This window comes from Dermacentor albipictus, chromosome 1, assembly GCF_038994185.2.
Source record: "Dermacentor albipictus isolate Rhodes 1998 colony chromosome 1, USDA_Dalb.pri_finalv2, whole genome shotgun sequence".
NCBI classification, from domain to species: domain Eukaryota; kingdom Metazoa; phylum Arthropoda; class Arachnida; order Ixodida; family Ixodidae; genus Dermacentor; species Dermacentor albipictus.
In genome coordinates this window covers 124,876,046-124,898,024 of record NC_091821.1, presented here as the reverse complement: position 1 = coordinate 124,898,024, position 21,979 = coordinate 124,876,046, and the positions used below count along the sequence as shown (strand labels likewise).

The 21,979-nt window shown below is 44.8% G+C and overlaps 1 protein-coding gene across 1 annotated transcript in view; it reads left to right on the top strand.

Moving 5' to 3' along the window:
• Nucleotides 1-2,566: 2,566 nt before the first annotated feature.
• Tim23 (translocase of inner mitochondrial membrane 23) overlaps nt 2,567-21,979 on the top strand; it is a 45,621-nt gene continuing 26,208 nt past the window's right edge. The window contains exons 1-4 of the mRNA XM_065435784.2: nt 2,567-2,782; nt 3,990-4,048; nt 14,396-14,489; nt 15,476-15,563. Of these exons, the coding sequence (XP_065291856.1) occupies nt 2,713-2,782; nt 3,990-4,048; nt 14,396-14,489; nt 15,476-15,563 (311 nt within the window). The 5' untranslated portion in view covers nt 2,567-2,712. The remainder of the gene's footprint in view (nt 2,783-3,989; nt 4,049-14,395; nt 14,490-15,475; nt 15,564-21,979) is intronic.

Here is a 21,979-nt window from a genome sequence, read left to right as displayed (position 1 = left end):
ATGGTTCATGAACGCGGGTTGGGCCCTGGCCAGACTGAAGCAGCGGCACTCGAGAGACACTTTTCAACGCCCAGCCTCGTGTGAGTCACTTGACACTCGTCACGGACACTTGCTGACATTGCCTTCAGGCGGGAACAGGCCTTTCTGTTAGATTCACGTTTCACGTCCAGGCTTTCGTTACTAGGCTTCTGCGTGCGTAAGGCAACGCGAAATGTTTGAACGCACTTTGCTCATCGACAAAAGGAGCCCTTACTTTGCACAGCGATTTGGAAATGTGTATGCACCCTACATCGACGTCAATGCCGACGCGCACCACTTCTGCGTTTTCGAGCTCGAGAGCAGTGTGTCGACGTGGTGTCCAAGGACAAATAGGCATCCGACTTTGCCAGAAGGCGTACACACAAGTTAAAGAATCGCTACATACGACACACCCTGCAATATGCATGATCCGTGTCGGCACCATATGCAGTCGGCGCTGTGCTACCACGACTCTTCGAAACCGACAGTCCAAATGAGGCGACATGTCGTGCTGTTTCGTGGATGCAGCACAGTTCGTTCGAAGCTTCTGTAGCTTCGTAACGGCAGCGTTATTCGTACTCGCCGATATTACACAGTGACCCAATATGCAGTCGGCGCTGTGCTACCACGACTCTTCGAAACCAACAGTCCAAATGATGCGACATGTCGTGCTGTTTCGTGGATGCAGCACAGTTCGTTCGAAGCTTCTGTAGCTTCGTAACGGCAACGTTATTCGTACTCGCCGATATTACACAGTGATTTGTACACACCACACAGCCACAAGGAATCGCAACGGTCCTCCCACTGCGTGCACGCGTGTAGGCGCCGACAGTCATTTTCGATTTTAAAACGCTGCACAAAATAAATGCTTTATTTATTTAGGCGTAGTGTATTTAACAACAAAACGATAACGTTAGCATTTCATGTATTTTTTTCTAAGTTTTCTTTTTGTGACGTCATCATGCGTGGCAGCAGCGGACTCCACTTGGGGTCGTCTGCTGCCACGTGCGTGCACCCAGCGCCGGCCATGTATTTACTCCTTTACTTTTGCGTTGATATTGTCCACCAATCAGATAGCCTCCGTTTAGTTATTTCTACCTGTTCAAAGTCTATTCTACTTTCACTGTCTTTGAAACCCAAGGCTTTGAATAGTTCCCCGTTAGAGTGAACTGCAGGGTGAAGTTGTTTACAAGCAAGTATCAGGTGTTCCGCCGTTTCCTCCTCCTCTCTACGCGCCTCGCATACCAAATCTATCTCCTGGTATCTGGCTCGGTACGTTTTAGTCCTCAGTACACCTGTCCTGGCTTCGAACAACAATGAGCTTCCCTTAGAGTTATCGTAAATATTTTCTTTGGCTATTTCTTGCTTAAACGTCCTGTATTTCTCCAATGCCGATTTGGTTTGCATCTCTGTACTCCTCATACCCCTCTCTGCCTCCTTAACCTTTTTCTTGACAGATGATTCCTTACTTGTTCCCCCGCTACTGCCCAAGTATTTGCTTGTCAATTTTCTAGTTCGCTTCCTCCACCTCGTGTCAACATTCCTCGTGTATAAGTAACTGAAAACCTTCCTAGCCCACCGAATTTCCCCCATTTTTCTCAATCGCTCCTCAAAGGCTATCTTGCTACTAGCCTCTCTGCCCTCGAAAGAAGACCATCCCAGATCCCCCTGCACTCCAAGATTTGGTGTCTTGCCACGTGCTCCCAGAGCGAGCCTACCCACCCCACGTTGCCCAATTTCCAACTGTTGCCGGGTCTCTGTTCTAATACATAGAACCGCATTGGCAAAAGTCAGCCCTGGTACCATTACCCCCTTCCATATCCCTCGTACTACCTCGTACCTATTGTAGTTCCACAGTGCCCTACTCTTCATAATCGCTGCGCAGCGATTATGTAAGGTAACAGAAGTGCGCACTTCTGTTACCTTTAGTCGTTAGATATTTTTCGTACTCTGTCAGATACTCAATGCCATTATTTATCCACACCCCAAGGTACTTGTATTTATCGACTATCTCCAGCGTGGCCTCCTGTATCTTATGCTCGCCGCAACTGTTATCATTAAAAATCATGACTGCTGATTTTTCTTTGCTAAACTTCAAGCCTAATCTGTCTCCTTCTGTACCACATATGTCCATTAATTCCTGCAGATCTTCTGCATTGTCAGCCATTAATACAATATCATCCGCGTACATCAGTCCTGGTATAATGACTGTTCAATCAATTTTCCTTGCTTGAGAAATGATAGGTTGAAGCCGAGTCCGCTTTGCTGTATTTTGGCCTCTAGACCTTGTAGGTACAGCATAAACATCAGAGGCGACAATGGGCACCCCTGCCTAAGCCCCCGCCGAATCATTACAGGCTCCGAAACCTGCTTTTCCCATTGTATAATCACCCGGTTACCTTTATAGAAATCTTTTAAGAAATTGGTTAAGGTGAGTCGGCTGCGAGCGCCGTCTGTTCGCAACTACCCTGAACTACGTGAACCTCCGCTGCATAACTCCGCTCCAACGGGAAGACTAGCGACGCGGCAGGCATCTCGCTAATGATGTCTATGACGCATTTCCTTTTCCGTCGCCCCGTCGTTCCCACGCGGTTCTGCGCCATTCATCGCCCCGTGATGTCTTTAGCGCTGTAAGAATAAACTCAGTGTAACAAGCTTTTAAAAGCACTTTTCTGAACCACGGAAACTCCTTCTATGGACCGTCAAAGCGCTGGTTATTTCGGGGCCGCGTATCCGGCGATCGATCCGAGCTTCCAGGTACCAGGTATGTGAAATCGTCTCCTGTGCCTCGCGGGTTAGCGACCTTGCGCCGTTTTGGCAACGGCTAAGTGCTTAATGGGCCGTTCTTGCCATTATGATGGTCTCTTGCATCACTTTAGCTTCGTTTTCATGAGCCGTAAACCTAAAGCATCACTTTTTTCCAAACGCGACGGCCATGACGCTACGGGTCTGCAAGATTCAAGTTCAGAAACTTTGTGGTGTAACGGTACTTTGTACAATGCGTTACACGGTGTCCTTAGCCGCAAGAATATTGTTGCTAGTTTTAGGAGCTCTAGTATTGCAGATGCTAGTTCTTTACACAAATGATTACAGCATAATTGAGCTGGAGGGGTTCAGCTTGTGCACTGTATTCTGTCATGCACTTAATCATAATAAATTTACACGCTTTCTCGCTAGTTTCCGCGCTTCTCGCTTGTCAAACCGTTTGATACGTGCACATGGTAAAATGTGTTTTACATCGCTGCACAGCCATGCAGTGAGTGACATCTCGCAAATAACTTTCGGCGTACTATAACGATGCACTGCACGCAGCCATGGTAAGGATACAAAATGTGAAGTGTGAAGTTATAAATGCGTTGACTATTTGTCCCCCTCTTCTTCCTTCTACTACTACTACTACTACTACTACTACTACTACTACTACTACTACTACCAAGAAAACAAACAACATTCGTTGTCATTACATTTACACTGTTGCACAAATTTAATATGTTAACGGTTAACTTGCAAAGCCTATTGACGTTCCTTAGGGATCGGTTTTTGACGTTTAATAGCACCTTGTTCATTGTCATTAACAGCTGTTCAAAGTGAAGGGATAAAAGCCGATGACATGAATATGAACTTTACTGGGAGTAAATTTGATTGGGAAGCCTGGGTGCACCATTGCCCTCTCATACAAATAGTTATATTACTGGAGGTAGAACGTTCTTTCTCGGTTTTATGTAATGTGAAGCTGCGGTGATCTAAGATAGTGACATTAAAATGCTACAGTGTGCGTAGCAGCTTGTTTCCCAAATGTATACTTTCCATCTTGTGCTTTTAGTGAACAAAGTCATTTGCAGTGGATGTGGAAGAGCTGTTATCTGCATTAATGCAATTTAAATTTTTGATGACTGTTTTTAGTGATGCTATGCCTCTGTTTTTTGCTAGTTTTCTCCTTGTGTTTCATTACACTTAAATTGTTTGTTTAGGTGGGCAGAATGCACCAGTGTCACCGTACCTAAACTTCGACCCAGCTTACATCAATGCGGTAAGCATGCATTATGATTTATTCTGATATTGTCAAAAGCCAGAAGCTTCACTTGGCATGCAACTATGCATAATATTGTTATGGTAATTTGGTACGTGCAGAGGGTTCTGTGAGCAGTTACTATCAGAGCTGCCATCTTGTAAACTAGCAAGTGGCCAAAACACTGGAACCTATCCACCAACAATAGTCTCTTTCACTAGCACCCATGTGATTGCTGTCACCTTTTGTTGCAACCCGCCATGGTGGTGTAGGGACAGTGGCATTGTGCTACTAAGCCTGAGGGTGTGAGACCTAATCCTGGCCGCAGTGGCCACATTTTGATGGGAGTGAAATGCAAAACTGCCCGTGTACCGTGCATTGGGTGCACATTAAAGAACCCCAGGTGGTCAAAATTAATTTGGAGTCCCTATTACACCATGCTTCATAATCAAACGTGGTTTTAGCATGTAAAACCCCAGAATTTTTTTTTAACCTTTTGTCGCAGTGTAAAAGGCTGTCCAGCATATCACAAGTAATGTCATTTTAAGTTTTTGTTTCAAATTCATAGGTTGTGTTAGTTAGCCACCTCCAATTTATGAAAGAAAATTAATGGTAACATGTCTCACTGTAGCACAGTAAAACATGTTGGGCAAATTTGTGCATGAACTTGCAAATGTAGAAAGAGCACGTAAGACAGGGAAGCGAATGCATAAATAGCAGGGGGGCTGTTTTCTTTTTGTCCTCTGATTTTGCACCGTTTGCATTTTTCCAAGACTCTAACATGACAAGGCATTCCAAAATAAATTTGCTTGGTTAGCTGTGCTACATTTGTGACATCTGTGATGTCACTTAAGGGCAAACCAAGTGATGCAATGAAATTTCTGAAAAATTTGTGCACTGCCACTGAACTTTTTCTTTGCAATATAGTGGAATGTTTGACACTTAGATACAAATGTGCCACTTCCCCCCCCTCTACACAGGCACACATTTAAAAATATAAACACATACTTTGGTGAAAATAGGGTCTCTTTAAAAAAAAAACATGGTAGCTCTCTTAAAAGTCACTTCTAAAAGCTTCAGTCACTGATAGAAGTAAATTTAATGTTTAAAAGTAGTGCAGGCTGAAAGGAATCGAAATTTTGAGAAAATAATGCAGTTATATAAAAAAGGATGTGTATTGCTGTATGTTTAGGCACAGCAACGCACTGAAGCGTTCCTGAGGAAAATAGAAATTGCAGTGCACTTGCTATTGTGATTGTAGGTAAGGAAGTTGTCGCTGTGTTTCATTTTTTTTTGGTTTAAGCTGGCCACTTTGACTGTCACTCAGTTGAATTCTGTATAAGATTGATGCACAAGGGCCTTCAAGTTTAAGTTGTAATGATGCGACGGGTTGGTAGACTTATGCACATTTTTTTGAAAGTTTAGCATTATTGTTTTTTTTTTTCCGATTCTCACTTACAGTTATTGCTTTTGTGGTGGAGGGCACCTCGTAACGTTTGCATTTTGTAACTCAGCTTATCTCATGAGTGTTTTATCACCAAAAATTTTCTTTGTAAGTGCAAGCAGACTGTCTGCTGAAAATGCTATCACAAAGAGCTCTGTGAGGAAAGCTTTGACAGCTACTCAGACATTGTTCGAAAGCACAGCTTGGAATGGCCGAATGTAGGGGAGTTCGAATAGTGAACTTTCAGAAGCGAATCGAATATGAATGTTGGAGAAGATTGACCACCGAACACCATAATGAATACAGAATATTTTGTTATATCTGAAACGACATGAAATGTTAAGTTTGCATATAGTCTTATTGCTAAAAAAAAAAAAAAAGAAAGCAAGAAAGGCTTGTATTCATTGAACATGCCTGTAATACTGTTGACAATTAGATGTCTGGACGACTGAGGAGATTGTAAATAATAAACAACTGCTTTCAATTATCTGGGGAACAATGGTAATGACATTAACCAATTCGCTTCCACAGTGGGTGATCCTCTTGCTATGATGGCGAAGGTCAAAGTCTGGGTGACCGGTGATTTGATGGCCGCTCAAAGAACGACGGCTTCTGGTTATTTTTCGTAGATGGCAGCACATGGCAGGCTATTTTATATTTGTTTTGGGTTTTGCGCACTAGGTATACATATTTGTATACATTTTCAGCTGGAGTTTGTAAAACAGTGGAAAGCTTCCCGTTCGCCAGGCTCTGCTCTTTTGTTGTAGCCACTACAACAGAGAACCTGGCTTGTAAAAAAGCATGTAGGCTCCCAAGTGTGCTCATTTATTTTAGCACGTACCTCCAAAAACTGTGAAGCAGAACCATTCAATGCTGTGCTTAGCTTTCGAGGGCCAAGTTGAAAAGTCCAAGAGGCGTTCCGAGTGCAAAAAATTTTAAAATGTACTCCTCATTCCTGCATGTTTCAACTTTTTTATGCTTACTTTCTAGTTCTTTTTGCTGTGTCTGACGTGGCAGCCTTTTGAGAACAAAATACATAGTTTTGTAAATGCGATGTCTGTAGCATGTCTGTAGCAGATTTTACAGCAACTTTCTTACAGTGCGGAACACGCTCAATGAAGCAGAGAAGTGAGGTGCGCAACACCAGGCAAGCGGAAGTGAAAGGCTTAATGAAACAAGGAAACAGCATGTTACGAGATGAACATACAGTATTGTGTTTGCTGATGGAGAGAAGTGATACTGCAGCGCCACACAATGTTTCGAAGGGATGCAAATGAAGTCAGACTGGTCAAATAATAAATCAAATCAAATTCGTGTATAGGCAGCCTCAAAACGAGCCATTCTTATTGCATGACTGGGAATAATTGAGCAGAAGTTATCTGCCCTGTGTGTTTGCTCAGGAACTGGCACCCCCATACAAAAAACGCAGCTGTCGTGTAGTAGACTCGGAGCGGTCCTTGCATTCATCGTTCTGTTTCCCTCGAGTTCTCTAAATTTATTTTATCCCATGTACTTCGCATATTCGAAACAAATATTCAACAACTTCAAATACGAATCAAATAGCAGGGACTATGCAGTATGTATTTGAAATGTTGAATATTTGCATACCCCTAGCAGATGTTATGATCTACACCAGAGGTCGTAAACGGATGATCTGCGGATAGCATTTGGCCCACGTAGGTCTTGTGATCAGCTCACATGACCCTTTTCTCCTGCTCTAGTGTAGGTTGGCCCCAGAAAACTCTCGTCCTCAGCCAAACACGTTACAGGGAATTTTGTGAGGAGCCATGTGCCATGCATGCGACCCAGTGCCTGGCATGAGACTCTTACTCTAGGCCGTCATAGCATCATTCTTATCTTTCCTTCATGTAGACAGTTTAACGCTATTTGTGCAGTTTCTGGTGCAGTCTGTATAAAGACAACCTGAAAGATACTCATTTTGGTGATATTATCTTTTTTGTTTTATCACAACATATACTATGATGATACTGTGATAATATGGATGAGATAGTTCAAGTGGCTCAAAAGTTCTATAGAGATTTATACAGTACCAGTGGCACCCACGACGATAATCAAAGAGAGAACAGTCTCAAGGAATTTGAAATCCCACAAGTAACGCTGGAAGAAGTAAAGAAAGCCTTGGGAGCTATGCAAAGGGGGAAGTTTGCTGGGGAGGATCAGGTAACAGCAAATTTGTTGAAGGATCGAGGGCACATTGTTCTAGAAAAACGGGCCACCCTGTATACGCAATGCCTCATGACCTCGAGCGTACGGGAATATTGGAAGAACACTAACATAATCCTAATCCATAAGAAAGGGGACGCCAAAGACTTGAAAAATTATAGACTGATCAGCTCAGTGTCCCTTGCCTACAAAGTATTTACTAAGGTAATCACAAATAGAATCAGGAACACCTTAGACTTCTGTCAACCAAAGGACCAGGCAGGATTTCGTAAAGGCTACTCAACAATAGACCATATTCACACTATCAATCAGGTGATAGAGAAATGTGCGGAATATAACCAACCCTTATATATAGCTTTCATTGATTACGAGAAAGCGTTTGATTCAGTCGAAACCTCAGCAGTCATGAAGGCATTACGGAATCAGGGTGTAGACGAGCCGTATGTAAAAATACTGCAAGATATCTATAGCGGCTCCACAGCAACCGTATTCCATCGTAAAGAAAGCAACAAAATCCCAATAAAGAAAGGCGTCAGGCAGGGAGATACGAGCTCTCCAATGCTATTCACAGAGTGTTTACGGGAAGTATTCAGAGACCTGGATTGGGAAGAATTGGGGATAAGAGTTAATGGAGAATACCTTAGTAACTTGCGATTCGCTGATGATATTGCCTTGCTTAGTAACTCAGGGGACCAATTGCATTGCATGCTCACTGACCTGGAAAGGCAAAGCAGAAGGGTTGGTCTAAAAATTAATCTGCAGAAAACTAAAGTAATGTTTAACAGTCTCGGAAGAGAACAGCAGTTTACGATAGGTAGCGAGGCACTGGAAGTGGTAAGGGAATACATCTATTTAGGCCAGGTAGTCACCACGGATCCGGATCATGAGACTGAAATAATCGGAAGAATAAGAATGGGCTGGGGTGCGTTTGGCAGGCATTCTGAGATCATGAACAGCAAGTTACCATTATCCCTCAAGAGAAAAGTGTATAACAGCTGTGTTTTACCAGTACTCACCTACGGGGCAGAAACCTGGAGTCATACGAAAAGGGTTCTACTTAAATTGAGGACGACGCAACAAGCTATGGAAACAGAAACAAGAATGATGGGTGTAATGTTAAGGAAGAAGAAAAGAGCAGATTGGGTGAGGGAACAAACACGAGTTAATGACATCTTAGCTAAAATCAAGAAAAAGAAATCGGCATGGGCAGGACTTGTAATGAGGAGGGAAAATAACTGATGGTTATTAAGGGTTACAGACTGGATTCGAAGGGAAGGGAAGCATAGCAGGGGGCGGCAGAAGGCTAGGTGTGCAGATGAGATCAAGAAGTTTGCAGGGACAACATGGCCAGAATTAGTACATGACCGGGGTAGTTGGAGAAGTATGGGAGAGGCCTTTGCCCTGCAGTGGGTGTAACCAAGCTGATGATGATGATGATACTATGATACATAAAATTGTAGGTTGAGTGTTGGTGTTTGAAGTGGAAGTAAAGCATAAATAATTGCTCAGAATGTTTCTCAGAATTGTGTGAAATTTCTAAGAAACACCTCAAGAAGACTGAAGAAAAGAATAATTTGTGATTTTGCTGAAAGTATTATGATAAAAAAAACGCAATATTCATAATATGTACCTTGCTTCTGGTTTCCAAGTTTTCTAACTTTAGACCACGCTAAAAAATTTATACAGATTAGTTGGCATAAGTATTATTAGCAATAGTGATGCCCATGCTATGTGGAAAAACTGTGGCTGCATAAATGTGAAAATAAGTGTATGCTATTGCTTATTGTGCAGGGAGCATTTGTTTTGACTTATTGCTGCAAGTGCCTGTTTCCTTTCTTCCTGCATTTCTTCTGCCAAAACTGTCTCAAAAGTAAATCTGCAGTCTTCATTTCATACAGCACATTGTGCTGCTTGTAGGTGATGTAATGTTTAAGATTGTATTGAACAGCTGTTGATCAAATTGATTTCCTTTGGCCCTGCAAGAAAACAGCTAACAGCTATAGTATCCTGTTGACGTTGGGAATGAGGCAGCAGTATAAATTACGTGCTGCTTTCCACTATTTGTTTATACCAACTCGCGTGGCTTGCGGATATGTTGTGTATATATGCTTGACAACTTCACATATGAGAGAGTAGTGGGGCACTAAAATGCTAAAAGTAAAAAATGCTAAAAGTATGAAATTTTCTGAAACTGTTGCAGTGTCTTGTGCACTGTTTCAGGGTGCTAACAGCCTCCTGTTTACGTAATGTAAATACAGAAAAAATTTACTTCGAATCTGGGACTTGTAAGAGTTGGGGTCGGGCATGTCAAAAGGGGTAGCTGGCCCATGCCGTCGCCCGACTCATCCACGCTAAGGATGTTGTTGAAGGGAGGAACATGCTCTCATCTAGAACGAGGTGTATTGGGTTTATTTCCAAGATCTACATGAAGAGTGGAGAATGTTACGTCTCATCAGTCTAGCATGACTGAATTGAAGCACCCCTAGGAGCCGAAAAAGTCCGCCTAAAAACCCCCCTCTGTCCTCCCTAGATCCCTAGGCCAGGGAAATCTGTTTTCCTACCGTCGTCTACTCGGAGCGTCCAAAGTCGTTAAGGACCCACGTTAAGGGTGAGGGTTCACACAATCACTCCCACACCTTTGTTCACTGAACACAGAGAAAGGAGGGGAGCTTTGTAGACAGGGGTTGTCACGCTTGACTGAAGCTGGCGTGTCGTGGTTCCTGGGATGACCCAGCAGTTAGCTGGAGTGTCTGTCAAACTAGCGTAGCTGTTACCGGAGTCCTTGAGGAAATGCCATAGAACGCCCTTTTCCAGGAGTTCCTTGCTGCCATCGTCCATGACGGTGACAATGAACCAACAAGCAACACTCGATCTGCCAAACGTGTCTCGCCTTGCCGTCGCCGCAGGTCTGTCCGAGAGGGACGTGTTGTTAGCTTCACAAAGCGATTTGTTGCAGTGGTGCAGGAGAGGCTAGTAGGTCACTACCCAGCTGGCCAATTGTAACAGACGGTACACTGCGTTAAGTGCCTCCTAGAAGCCATAAGAAGGCTTGAAACATAATCTTCTTGGCCTTGGGCTCGCTTATTTCCCAAAAAATGACATCCTCCTTTAAACACTGAATTGCTGGAAAAGCAGTTTGTCTGCCCGAGCTGTCTTTGAAGTGGAGAGGCTTGTTTCAACAAAGGGATCATTGATTCGTAGCAGGCAATTTGCAGTGAAGGTTAAGTGTAAGTCTTCTGCATAACTGAACATATTGTAGCATAAAGGCTCAGTCACAAAGAAAAAGGCTCAGGCTCAAAAAGGAACATATTGTAGCAAAGGCTCAGTCACATCACAGGCGGGACTAACAACTTTATTCAAAAGACAGCGAGATATAGTCTATACACTGTTCCCAGTGTGCAGGCACACCAGCCCCCTCCGGCAGACTATGGAGGGCAATTATTCGATGCAAAGGCCTGTTTTTTACCTTTGAACTCCCCGTTGACATAATCCTACAGTTCTTAGATTTAAGCCTCATGTTTTCAAGGGATGTTCAAAGGCTATTAACTGTTAGCAAAGAAAGGACTTTTGCCGTATGGCTCCACACACTTTAAACTTGTGAAAAAAGCTATTGCTACAATTTGCTTGGGGTCAGCACTTAAAGAGGTCTTGTGAACATAAGGTGCAGTTCAATTTTGACGAGCAGTTATTAGGCTTTCAGAAGCAGTCTACCCTCGTTTGATCCTGACCTCAGTGGCCGAATTGCAACAGAAGCTAAGCGTGGGCACACCAGCGAGTGAGGTAAGAGCCGGTGAACAAAGCAGCCAAAGGCCGGAAGTCATGTCATATGTGCACAAGATGATCCACAGTTTTAAAAGAGTGGCGACAGGTACAATTTGCCTGTCATATTCTTCGCTCCCAACAGGCTGGCCCAACTGTGTGCCCCCATAATGGGCAGCTCTAAGACAGGATGCCAAGTAATGCAAGTGAAACGTTACGTGTGATGCACCACTAGGGTGGTTTATGAAATCCCCCTGTCAAGTGGAAAGTCCTATATAGGACAAACTGGCCATTGTGTCAATGATTGAATGAGGGAGCACACTAATGACTTGGAAGAAAGGCTTGATTGCCTGTCTTTCAGTGCACTGTAAAGTCTGTTCTTGTCAGCTGAGATTTCATGATGCAAAGATCCTGGGCAGAAGCAAAAACAAAACAGCAAATGAGCATTTGAGCAGCAAATGAGCATTTTATGTAACAGAAAATAAAGTAGTGATTGTGTAAGTCAGACTTCTGTTTTGTACAATGCAGAGCATACTTTCTTTAGATCTTTCAAATGATTTTGCTATTTCTAATAGTCACCCTCTGTAGTCTGCCCGAGGTGGCTGGTATGGCTGGGGTGCCTGGACATTGAAAACAGTACATCTTGTCATGTTGTACTGATGTGGACGAACACATTAGTGAAAACTGTTAATGACGAAAGTAACTCTTTATTGTACCTTATATTGTAACCTTATATTTCCCGCGGGATCAGTTATAGCCCGAAAAGAAACTTCACGTCTCCTCATTGAGTTCTTAAGAGAGACTGGTTTGATGGACACATGGTGAAACCCTTCAGCGGTATTGTGCGAGACGCTCGGGCGGAGCAATTGCCGGCCTTGTTCGCCAGGCTAAACCCGCCTGTTGCTACAATTCACTACCACCACCACCATCTTTATTGTACGAACCTGAGCCCAGAAACAAGCAGCAGTCAAGCACTATCATAGCAGCGAGCACAGTCAGCAGTCGTAAATCTGATCTGCTTGTCAAGCGCGTCTGCTTTTATACATGACTCGTCGAAGGTTCCAGGGTAACCGCTAGGGCCTGCGTGCCTTCCAGAAAGTATTACACAATTCATGTTGCACATGCAGTCTTGTTACACACTGCTCAGCAAGAACATACACAACAGATAGAATCAAGGATAACATCGAAGCTCCGAATCATGTAAGTGCATTTGGCGCTTAGTGGTAATCTTAAGTTCTTAGCGGGTGAAATGCAGTCCCTGAGAAAAGGATAAATAAACACACGAGTCGATATACTGTATTGAACTGTCTTTTGAATGAAGTTGTTAGTAGCGCCTGTGACGCGAGTCTCTGCCTGCTTTGTTATTGTGCCTTCGCTCCACAATATGTTAAGTAAGCACGAACTAGCCCAACAAAAAGTCATCCTGGAGAATATTTCTGTATGACTGATACCGCTTAAACGAAGTGTTCTTGCTAAAGCAAGAACATTTTCGTGATTATGTAGTCGTTGTGTGTCATGATGAATGGCAGCAAATTTTAAACACAAAAATTCAGGATTAAGTCTGTTTTTTCAAAGTTTTTCTCCTTGTACTTATAGTTGTAAATATTTAGATATAAGCCCTTTCACAGAGCAGTTTGCTCTAGAGGAACGAGATAGCACCATTCAGTGGCGCGCTGCACGTTGCCTCAGCGAAAGTGCATGACTGACCACTTCTGCCCTGCTACTGTGTGATCAAGTATCAGAAATGCATCTGGGTGTCCCTAGTGCACTGAGCTCCATTCATGCTGGAAAATGTGGAACAATAGACGGAAGACGTGTGCTAATTAGCCGTAAAAAAAGTGACTGGCGTTTTAAGGAAAGGAATTAATCTTTGTGGTGAAGCTCACAAACCACTGCCATGCCTGTTTTGCCGGCCCTTTGCGATGCACGGCTTTCCTCGAGGATAAAAAAAGTCACTCATTTGCCGGCGTTGTATCGCTACCCTCCAAAGAAAGAACTTCAGCCCTGGATCATTGGCAATAGTGAGCACCGCTCGTTACACAGTAACAAAGCTAGTAGCACTGCCTCCTGGCATCGTAAGTTTTTCCCACTTTATCTACACACATCCACACCAACTCACACGCAAACTTATAATGTATAAGAATAAGTATAAGTATAATAAGTATAATAAGTATAAGTATAAGAATGTCAAGAATAAGTGAACGGGCGCACACTTGGATCACTGTGCCGAAGTGTGGTTAGTGGCAACTTCGCCAACAACAGATTGTTCGAAGCCGAACCTTTTGTTGTGATCCACAGGAGTGAGCAAGGCATTAGTGATAATACATCTTTGCTACAAGCTATTACAAAGTACAGGACATCTACGCTGCAAGCCTCGTGCGCAGCAAGAACAGATCTATCGCAAGGTGAGCACACCTGCGAGTGATTGGGCAGAAAGTAACGAGTCAGAAATACGACAAGCCGCTGCTTCAAGGTGTTAGCCAAACAAAGAATGAAGAGCAAAACACACTGACCCTGATTTAATTCACAAATGCAAATTTCGGACAGCTTAGAATAAATTCCTAGCCCCACTTCCAGTACAAGCACTGTACGTGCTGCTCGGACAAGGCATAATGAATTCTGAAAGCGCTTGCATGTCCTTTGAAGTGGTGGCCAAAGCTTCGTGTCCGTCCACCCAGTCACCGTCTACAATATCTGCTGAAACAGGTTTGCTGAGTCGCACCGGGATGCCATTCATATTTATTGTAAACACTGAGGCAATGGAGGCAGCTGATGCAAGCAATGGACGCATCACCACGTGATCAAACATGGTGGTGCCCATAGGATCACCGTGAAAAGGGTCTATAAGTAGTGGTAGCATATGTGACAGATAAGTAGTGGTAGTATATGTGACAGTGGAGACGGACTGACGAATTTTGCTTGTGTCATGTACCTAAGAACTGCTTGTTTATTTATTTGTTTGTTTGTTTATTGTGATGCAGGGTGGACCAGAATGGATTTTTCCAGAAGGTGCATCACGGCAACGGGGGCGCTTCGAATTGGCCTTCTCACAAATCGGTGGTTCAGTAATGGTTGGTGAGTGCAGTTTAACATTGATTTCACTCTGGCACTTTTCAGTGCATCTGAGCCTTGAGAGATATGTGAAGCATGAGTAACCATGTATGACTGGTGGTAAGTTCAAATGGCTTGTGAAATTCCAGGAACTCCAAGGTAGGCACAATAACAATGCAACATAAGGCATTGTTTTTTGTAAAATTAATGCAGTCAGAAAAGTGATGACTTGCTGAGCAACAACAGGGCCGTGTCAGGAATTGGATGAATTCTTGTATTGTGACTTCAGATGCTAGATTGCACTGCACATACTGAAATCCATGAATCAAGACGGCTAATTGGGCTAGTTGGAATGTTGGATGCACGGTTGTGAAAATTCAACGCAAACACAAGGGACAAAGAAGGAAATGCTTGACACGAGCGCCATCTCACAGCTGAATGTTTATTGGGATCTGCCCTGAATATATATGCATACAAAAGGAAGTAAAGAGAACAGAGCAAAGACTGCAGAAAAAACCATAACCAAACCACCACGCAGCATCCTAGGAAGATACAAAAATAGCAGGTTTGATGCTTTCTCGATCGACACAAGCAATCTAAAACAACTTATCAATGTAGTAATATTCCATGTCGTGTAAGTTAGTCATTCCTGGCTGACGCGTGCATCTTTGTGTTTCCTAATGAAGAACGCCTCTGTTAGTTCACGGGTTGCAGGTCCTTGATGCGTTAACACAATATTAAGGGAATCATTCATGTCTTTAAGAAGCACTTCTAATTTGTTTGTGGTTTCGCATTGCAACAAATGCAGCTGCACATCAGAATTCAGCAGGTGCTCGATATTGTCTGCAATGTGAAGTCTTGAAGCTACAAGATTCACCATAAAAATGCATGTGAATTTTTTTGTTGAGGCTGCTGAGTTGTTTCTCTTGTGTTTTGAGGGAGCAAGAGTAATGACATTTATTTCTTGTGTTTTGAGCACTGTTTTGATTGCCGCAATATCCTTGGTACAGGGGCAGCCTTTGGTGGAGTAGCAGGATTCTACAGAGGCCTACGAGAAACAAGCCTTGCAGGGCACACTGGCAGTGTGCGACGCACTCAGTGGGTTGATCTGCTTTTTTTTTCTTTTCACTCCGAGTGGTTCTACCAAATGTTCCCCCCCCCCTTTTTTTACCCTTCCATCAAGTTTTTTTCTTTTCTTCTGCATTTTTCCTGCATCACTGTTGGGCGCCTTTGATGAGGGGTTCAAGATGTTTTGGGTTTAAGCTAGTGCTGCTGTGCTCTGCATATTTTTTTTTTCTTTATTCAAATAGCTATAATACAACATGGTTTCCATGATACTATTGAAACTGGGTAAGTTTGTGACAGATCGTATTAAAGGCAAATCTCATCAGCTATGATGTGAAAAGCATACTTCAGGTAAATGTGCAGAAAAGTCAATACTAAAAGTCAATAACAAAGTACAGCACGACCTTGGTAATGGCATTCTGTCTAAATAAATGCTAAAGCATGCAGTTTTAGCAGTTTCATAATCTGTCATGCGGATACAGTAGAATCTTGACATGAATCTCATGGGCCTGCATCAAATGTTCATATCACCTTAAACACATACAGTGGAATCTCGTTAATTCGGATCCACCTAATTCAAACTTCCGGTTTATTCGAACGGACATCGTGGTCCTGTCAAAATTAAGTGTATTGTAAGGAACCGCTTTATTCCAGCCGAGCTCGTGCTACTACTATGAGGATCAAGCTGTGCTGCTGGTGATGATATATACAGATGAAGAAGATGTACAATGGACGATTATATGTGGAGATGATGAAGTTGAAAGTCAGGCAGGCATGTGTTGCGCTCACACTAAGTCCCTCTTGCTGTGGAAGCGGCCGCCTGGCCGCGCAGAATTATTATGAAATGCATCGAGTATATGGTTTTAAGTGAGAAACGTGCACTGTCTCTGTCCTATGGCAATGAGAATCGGACGGCATTCTAAGGGGTGAGACGCGGTAGTTGACAGGTGATGTCTGCTCAGTGACTGTGTAAGGTCCAATAAAACGTGTGAGAAATTTTTCACATTATCCGGGAATGCGCACAGGAGTCAAAGAAGACTTTCATCACCAGGAGAAAAAGTAACAGCACGGTGGGTCGACTCGTAACAAAACTTGCGAGCGTCCTGGGAGATGCAGGTGTTAAGGCGGGCGAGGCAATGGCAGTCGGCGAGGAGAGACAGAAACTGTTCCGAGAAAGGAGCTGCTTGGGATACAGGAGTCAAAAGGAGCGATACATCAAGAACGAAACTTGGTGAATGGCCATAGATGAGGAAAAAAAAGGTGAAAAGCCGGTGGTACGTTGTGTAGCCGTGTTATAGGCGAATGTCACGAGCGGCAGGATTGCATCCCAGTTTGGCGGTTGGGGCGGATGTAGAACGCAATCATGTCGGAGAGTGTACAATGAAAACGCTCCATGAAGCCATTGGTCTGTGGATGGTAACAGGAAATCGTCTTGTGAATTGTATTAGAGGCGCGCAGAACTTCGGTAAGGATAGAAGAGAGGAAGATGCTGCCCATTCGCTGAGGAGAACGTACAGAATGCCATGGCGTAAAAAAATGTTGTGTAGAACGAAATCGGCGACTTCAGCAGCAGTCCCGGATGGTAGAGATGCTGTCTCCGCGTAGCGTGTTATACGGTCTACGGCCGTTACAATCCAACGATTGCCATGTGAGGCCGTGGGAAGAGGACCGTACAAGTCTATTCCAACTACTTCGAAAGGCGAAGCGGGACAAGGCGGAGGTTGTTAAGAGCTAGAAGGAGCTGTTGTTGGTCGTTTGCGGCTTTGACAACGAACGCAGGATGCAATGTACTTCGCCACGGCTGAAGACAGGCCAGGAGCAGCAACTTTGTATTCTGTTGTAAGTCTTGTGGTAGCCTAGATGACCGGCTGTCAGATGATCGTGAAAGGCTTCGAGCACCTCACGTTGCAGAGAACGTGGTATGACCAGTACCAATTTGTTGCCATCGATGTGATAAATGTAGTGGTGTGAAGCCCCCTTGTGCAGCTTGAATTAAGTTGTCGACAAAGTCAGACGTTCGGAGGTGATGAAGAACCTTCCATGTGTTGGAGAATAGTTTGGTAGTATGGGTCGATATGTTGGTGGGACACAAGGACAGATGTGCTGTTGGGTCTTAGCCAGCCGAGGGTTGTGATTGGTAAAGCCGATGAAGAGGACTCGGGACATACGCTAGTACGGAGAGGCGATGGTGAATCGTCATGATTTGGCAGAGGGTAGCGAGATAGGGCATCGGCGTCTTGATGCTTCTTCCTAGGTATGTAGGCGACATTGAAATCGTAGTCCTGTAGGCGAAGCACCCAGCAACCCAGGTGACCTGATAAATTCTTTAGCGATGAAAGTCAGCACAGTGCATTATGGTCGGTAATGACTGTGAATGGTGGCCGTGAAAATATGGGCGAAATTTTGGCACTGCCCAAACAACACCAAGGCACTCCTGCTCGGTTATAGTGTAATTCTTCTCTGCAGTGGTTAGTGTACTACTAGTGTAAGCAATTACTCGTTCGCGGAAGGTGTTGTCACATTGTAGTAGAATGGCACCGAGACCATGACTGCTAGCATCAGTGGGAAGGATGGTGGGCACGCTCAGATCAAAGTGGCCTAGTACTGGGTCTGACGTCAGTGAATGTTTCAAAGCCAGGAAAGCACGTTCACATTCGTCGGACCAAGCGAAGGGTGCATTACTGGCGAGGAGTTAATGGAGCAGGGCCGCAAGAGCAGCAAAGTTGCGTATGAAGCACCGGAAGTAAGAAGCAAGTCCGAGAAAACAGCGCAGGTCTTTTTGATGCGGCGGACGGCAAAATTCGAATACGGCAGCGAGCATCTCAGGGTCCGGTCGAACACCTTCTTTGCTGACCATGTGCCCCAGAACTTTGATGGTCTTGTTGGTGAAACTGCATTTTTTTGTGTTGAGCTGCAGGCCAGCGTTTTCAAGACAGGCAAGGACTTCATCAAGACGTTGCAAATGTGAGAATGTGGTTGAAAACACTACATTGTCATCAAGATAGCACAGACAGGTTTTCCATTTCAAACCACGCAAGACATTGTTGATCATGCGTTCGAAGGTGGCAGGCGCGTTGCAGAGTCCAAAAGGCATCACATTGAACTCTAGAAGAGCCCATCAGGGGTAGCAGACAGCGTTTTTTCTTTGTTGGATTCGGACATCGGTATTTGCCCGTAGCCTGGTTTAAGGTCAAGGCTAGAAAAATGTTCGGCACCATGGAGCGAATCTAGTGCATCATCGATCCGTGGCAGGGGGTAAACATCTTGGCGCGTTTCCGTGCAGCGCACGGTAATCGACGCAAGAACGCGCTGAGCCGTCTTTTTTCTGCACTAGGACAACTGGGGAGGACCAGGGACTCTAGGAAGGACGTGTATGATATTTCGTCTAAGCATGTCTGATACGTTTTCATCAATGATCTTGCGCTCTGTAAGAGACTTATGATATGGCCGCCGCTGAACAATGCGGGAGCCATCAGTCTGTATGCGGTGAGTAGCGGCGGTAGTCATGCCGAGGACGGATGAATTGATGTTGAACAAGGAACGGTGTTTATTAATAGTGGTCAGGGCTCATGGTTGGCAACAAGGGGGAAGAGGCATTACTTGGCGGCGATCTTGACTCGGGTGGCATGTCGAAAGTGTGACATATGCAGTGGGATGAGTGTCAACAGCGCAAGTGACAGTTGATCCATGAGGCAACAGTGGGGGTTCGGGAGTTTGGTTTAAGGCAGTAAGCAATGCAGACCCTTGCGAGAAGTGAATAAGGCCAGGGGTAATCGAGTCCCTCAAGATAGGGTATGGCCGTAGGGTGGAATGAGTACGTCGCCATCCACAATGTTGCAGGAGTTGACACTTATAATCTCTTCTCTAGATGGCCAAAGAATGTAATCGGAGGAGGTGACGAGGCGAATGCGTTCTTCATGGTTAGGAAGAGAATTGCCGGTGGCATCCAGTTGTATGAGGTGCTGACGACAAGAGATAGAAGCGGACATGGAAGATCAGAAGTCCCACTCCAAGATGAGTTTGTGGGTACACTCACGAAATACTGCAAAAACAATGTGGTGACGAATTCCGCCTATGGACACCTGAACAGTACACTGCGCGATTGGCCGAATAATAGTGTTGGTCGCTGCATGAAGAGAAGGGCCGAAGTAAGGCATGGTCACTTTTCGGAGGCGGGAACAAAAGTCGGCATGAATAATCGAAATGGCAGCTCCTGTATCAAAGAGAGCCCCGCACCTTCACCACTTGTAAGGAAGTGCATTATTCCAGCTGAGCTCATGCTACTACCACGAGGATCAAGCTGTGCTGCTGGTGATGATATATACAGATGAAGAACATGTACACTGAATGATGGTATGTGGAGATGATGAAGTTGAAAGTCAGGCATGTTTTGCGCTCACACTATTTCAATATGAGAGGCGCCTTAAAATAGACATGAAGTAGCATAAACACTAGCAGAAAAATGCATGTGAAGCACCGGTGGTGGCAAATACAGCTGCTGCAGAGCGTCCAGACCAACTGGTGGCGTGCCGCTCTGGCAGTCACGTGGCAGCATAAAAATCTTGCCACCTTTCTTTTGCACTGCGTGTAGGTGCAAGATGTCGTGCGCTTTTTCCTTTGTCTGGTGACAGATTGGCGTCTTGTTTACGTTCTTTGTTCTTCATTCTTATTGCGAGTTATGTCTTATGAAGATGACGGCGTAGTTGCCACTAATCATAATCATGTTGGTGTACTCCCTTTTGTTGCGGCGTCACTGCATTCAAAAGACAAGGAGAATGAGGTACCGGGTGTCGCCTCCGCGTCCTTGTATTCAGGGTCTGTCTTGTCGTACAATATGGGATATGGTGTACTGTCTCCTAAAACCTTTCCACCGGGATGTCTCGGTTTAGATTCATCATTGTAACAAACAATCGCAAACCATGACAATCAAAACAAGCACAAACGAGACCAAACCAAGCAAACCCAAAAAATCGCAAGCAAGAGCTGACATGGACAGACAATAGCGCAAAGTGAGCGGTCTGGTTGATACCAAATACGAGTACAAATCAAGCGGTCAGGCAGGTCAGCACTGCACCAGTCTCCCCCACGCATGTTAATGAAGGGGCCACTCTCCTTGGCCTCCAGTGTTCATGGCTCGCTTGTCACCGCTGAAAAGTCGGTCCAGGACCGGTCCTTCCCGTGGCATGAAAAAGGTGGCGCCACTGGTGCGCCGCGCGCATTTTTTCACTAGTGGTTTTGCACCTTAACAGTTTCGCTGTGAAATTAGGCTGGCGGGCCTTCCCAAATAAACGGCCACCACGTGCAGCATATCAGCTGTTGGCCATTTCCACTCTTTGCTGCTGAACCACTCAACATCGCTGGTGTCAACTTCCACAATCTGATGCTTGTGAACCGGACCTGCAGAATTGCACATGCATTTGTTCACACTGGTGCAAGAGCCTATCTGGGAGGCTTCTGCAGCTTGATGTTTGCAGGATGCAGATAGCATGAATGCTGATCATAGCATTGGCAATGCATGGTCACGTGGAAGCATGGTGGAGGACTGAGAGCACACACAGAATGGCATGCAAATCACTCAGCTGAAAAGTAGGCCATGCGGTGAAGGCACCAATGGGTGGTGCTATAGCTAGATGGCAAGAGCCTCAACAGCGCTGAAGGGACTGGCAGACTACTCAACTAAACATGCCTTCTCACTGCAACAGCTAGTAAATTTAAAGGGCCCCTGAAACGGTTCGGACAAAATTTGTAGACGCGTAGGGTACAGCTTAAGTAGAACATTCGCACCACAATTTAAGTGAAGCGTTACGTATTAATGGAGCTACAAGCGATTAGAAGTTACCCTCCTCCCTAGCCATGCTTTTCCTCCTCAACTCGTTCGCCGAGCGAGCGGGGCTAAGCTCCGCTTTCACTGGTTCTGCGTCACGATGCGACGTCACATCGTCCACTTCCGGTTGTTTTGGAGCCCGCCCCCGCCCGCGCGAGACCACTCCGCTAGCCGCTTGGCCGTCGACCCCAAGCGAGAGCTATCGAAGCAGTGTGCGTTGCGAGCATTCTGTCGTAGCGCCGAACGTGTCTGGTATTTTGGTAACCACACGCAAGCTGATCATTTCGGCAAATGATTGGAGGCATAAAGTCAAGCTGGGGCGCTATTCTGGACATTCCGCCATTTTCTTCGATGCATGACGTAGGCGCGACGCAAACATAATGGCGCTGGTGGCCCCGTTTTGCTTACATAACGCGACGCCAACTTGACGTTTCGCCTAATAAATTGAAATGAAGGCACTGAATATAGCGTTATTGGTAAAGCAAAGCAGTTTTCCTCCGCAGTAAAAATAAAGCAGCTATCTCAAAGCGTATGATTATTCCGTCGAAAACTCTTCTCGCTTCCGTCGTCTGCTGCGTACAAGCCGTCGTCTGCTTCAATAGCTAGGATGCGTGTCCCTGGAAAA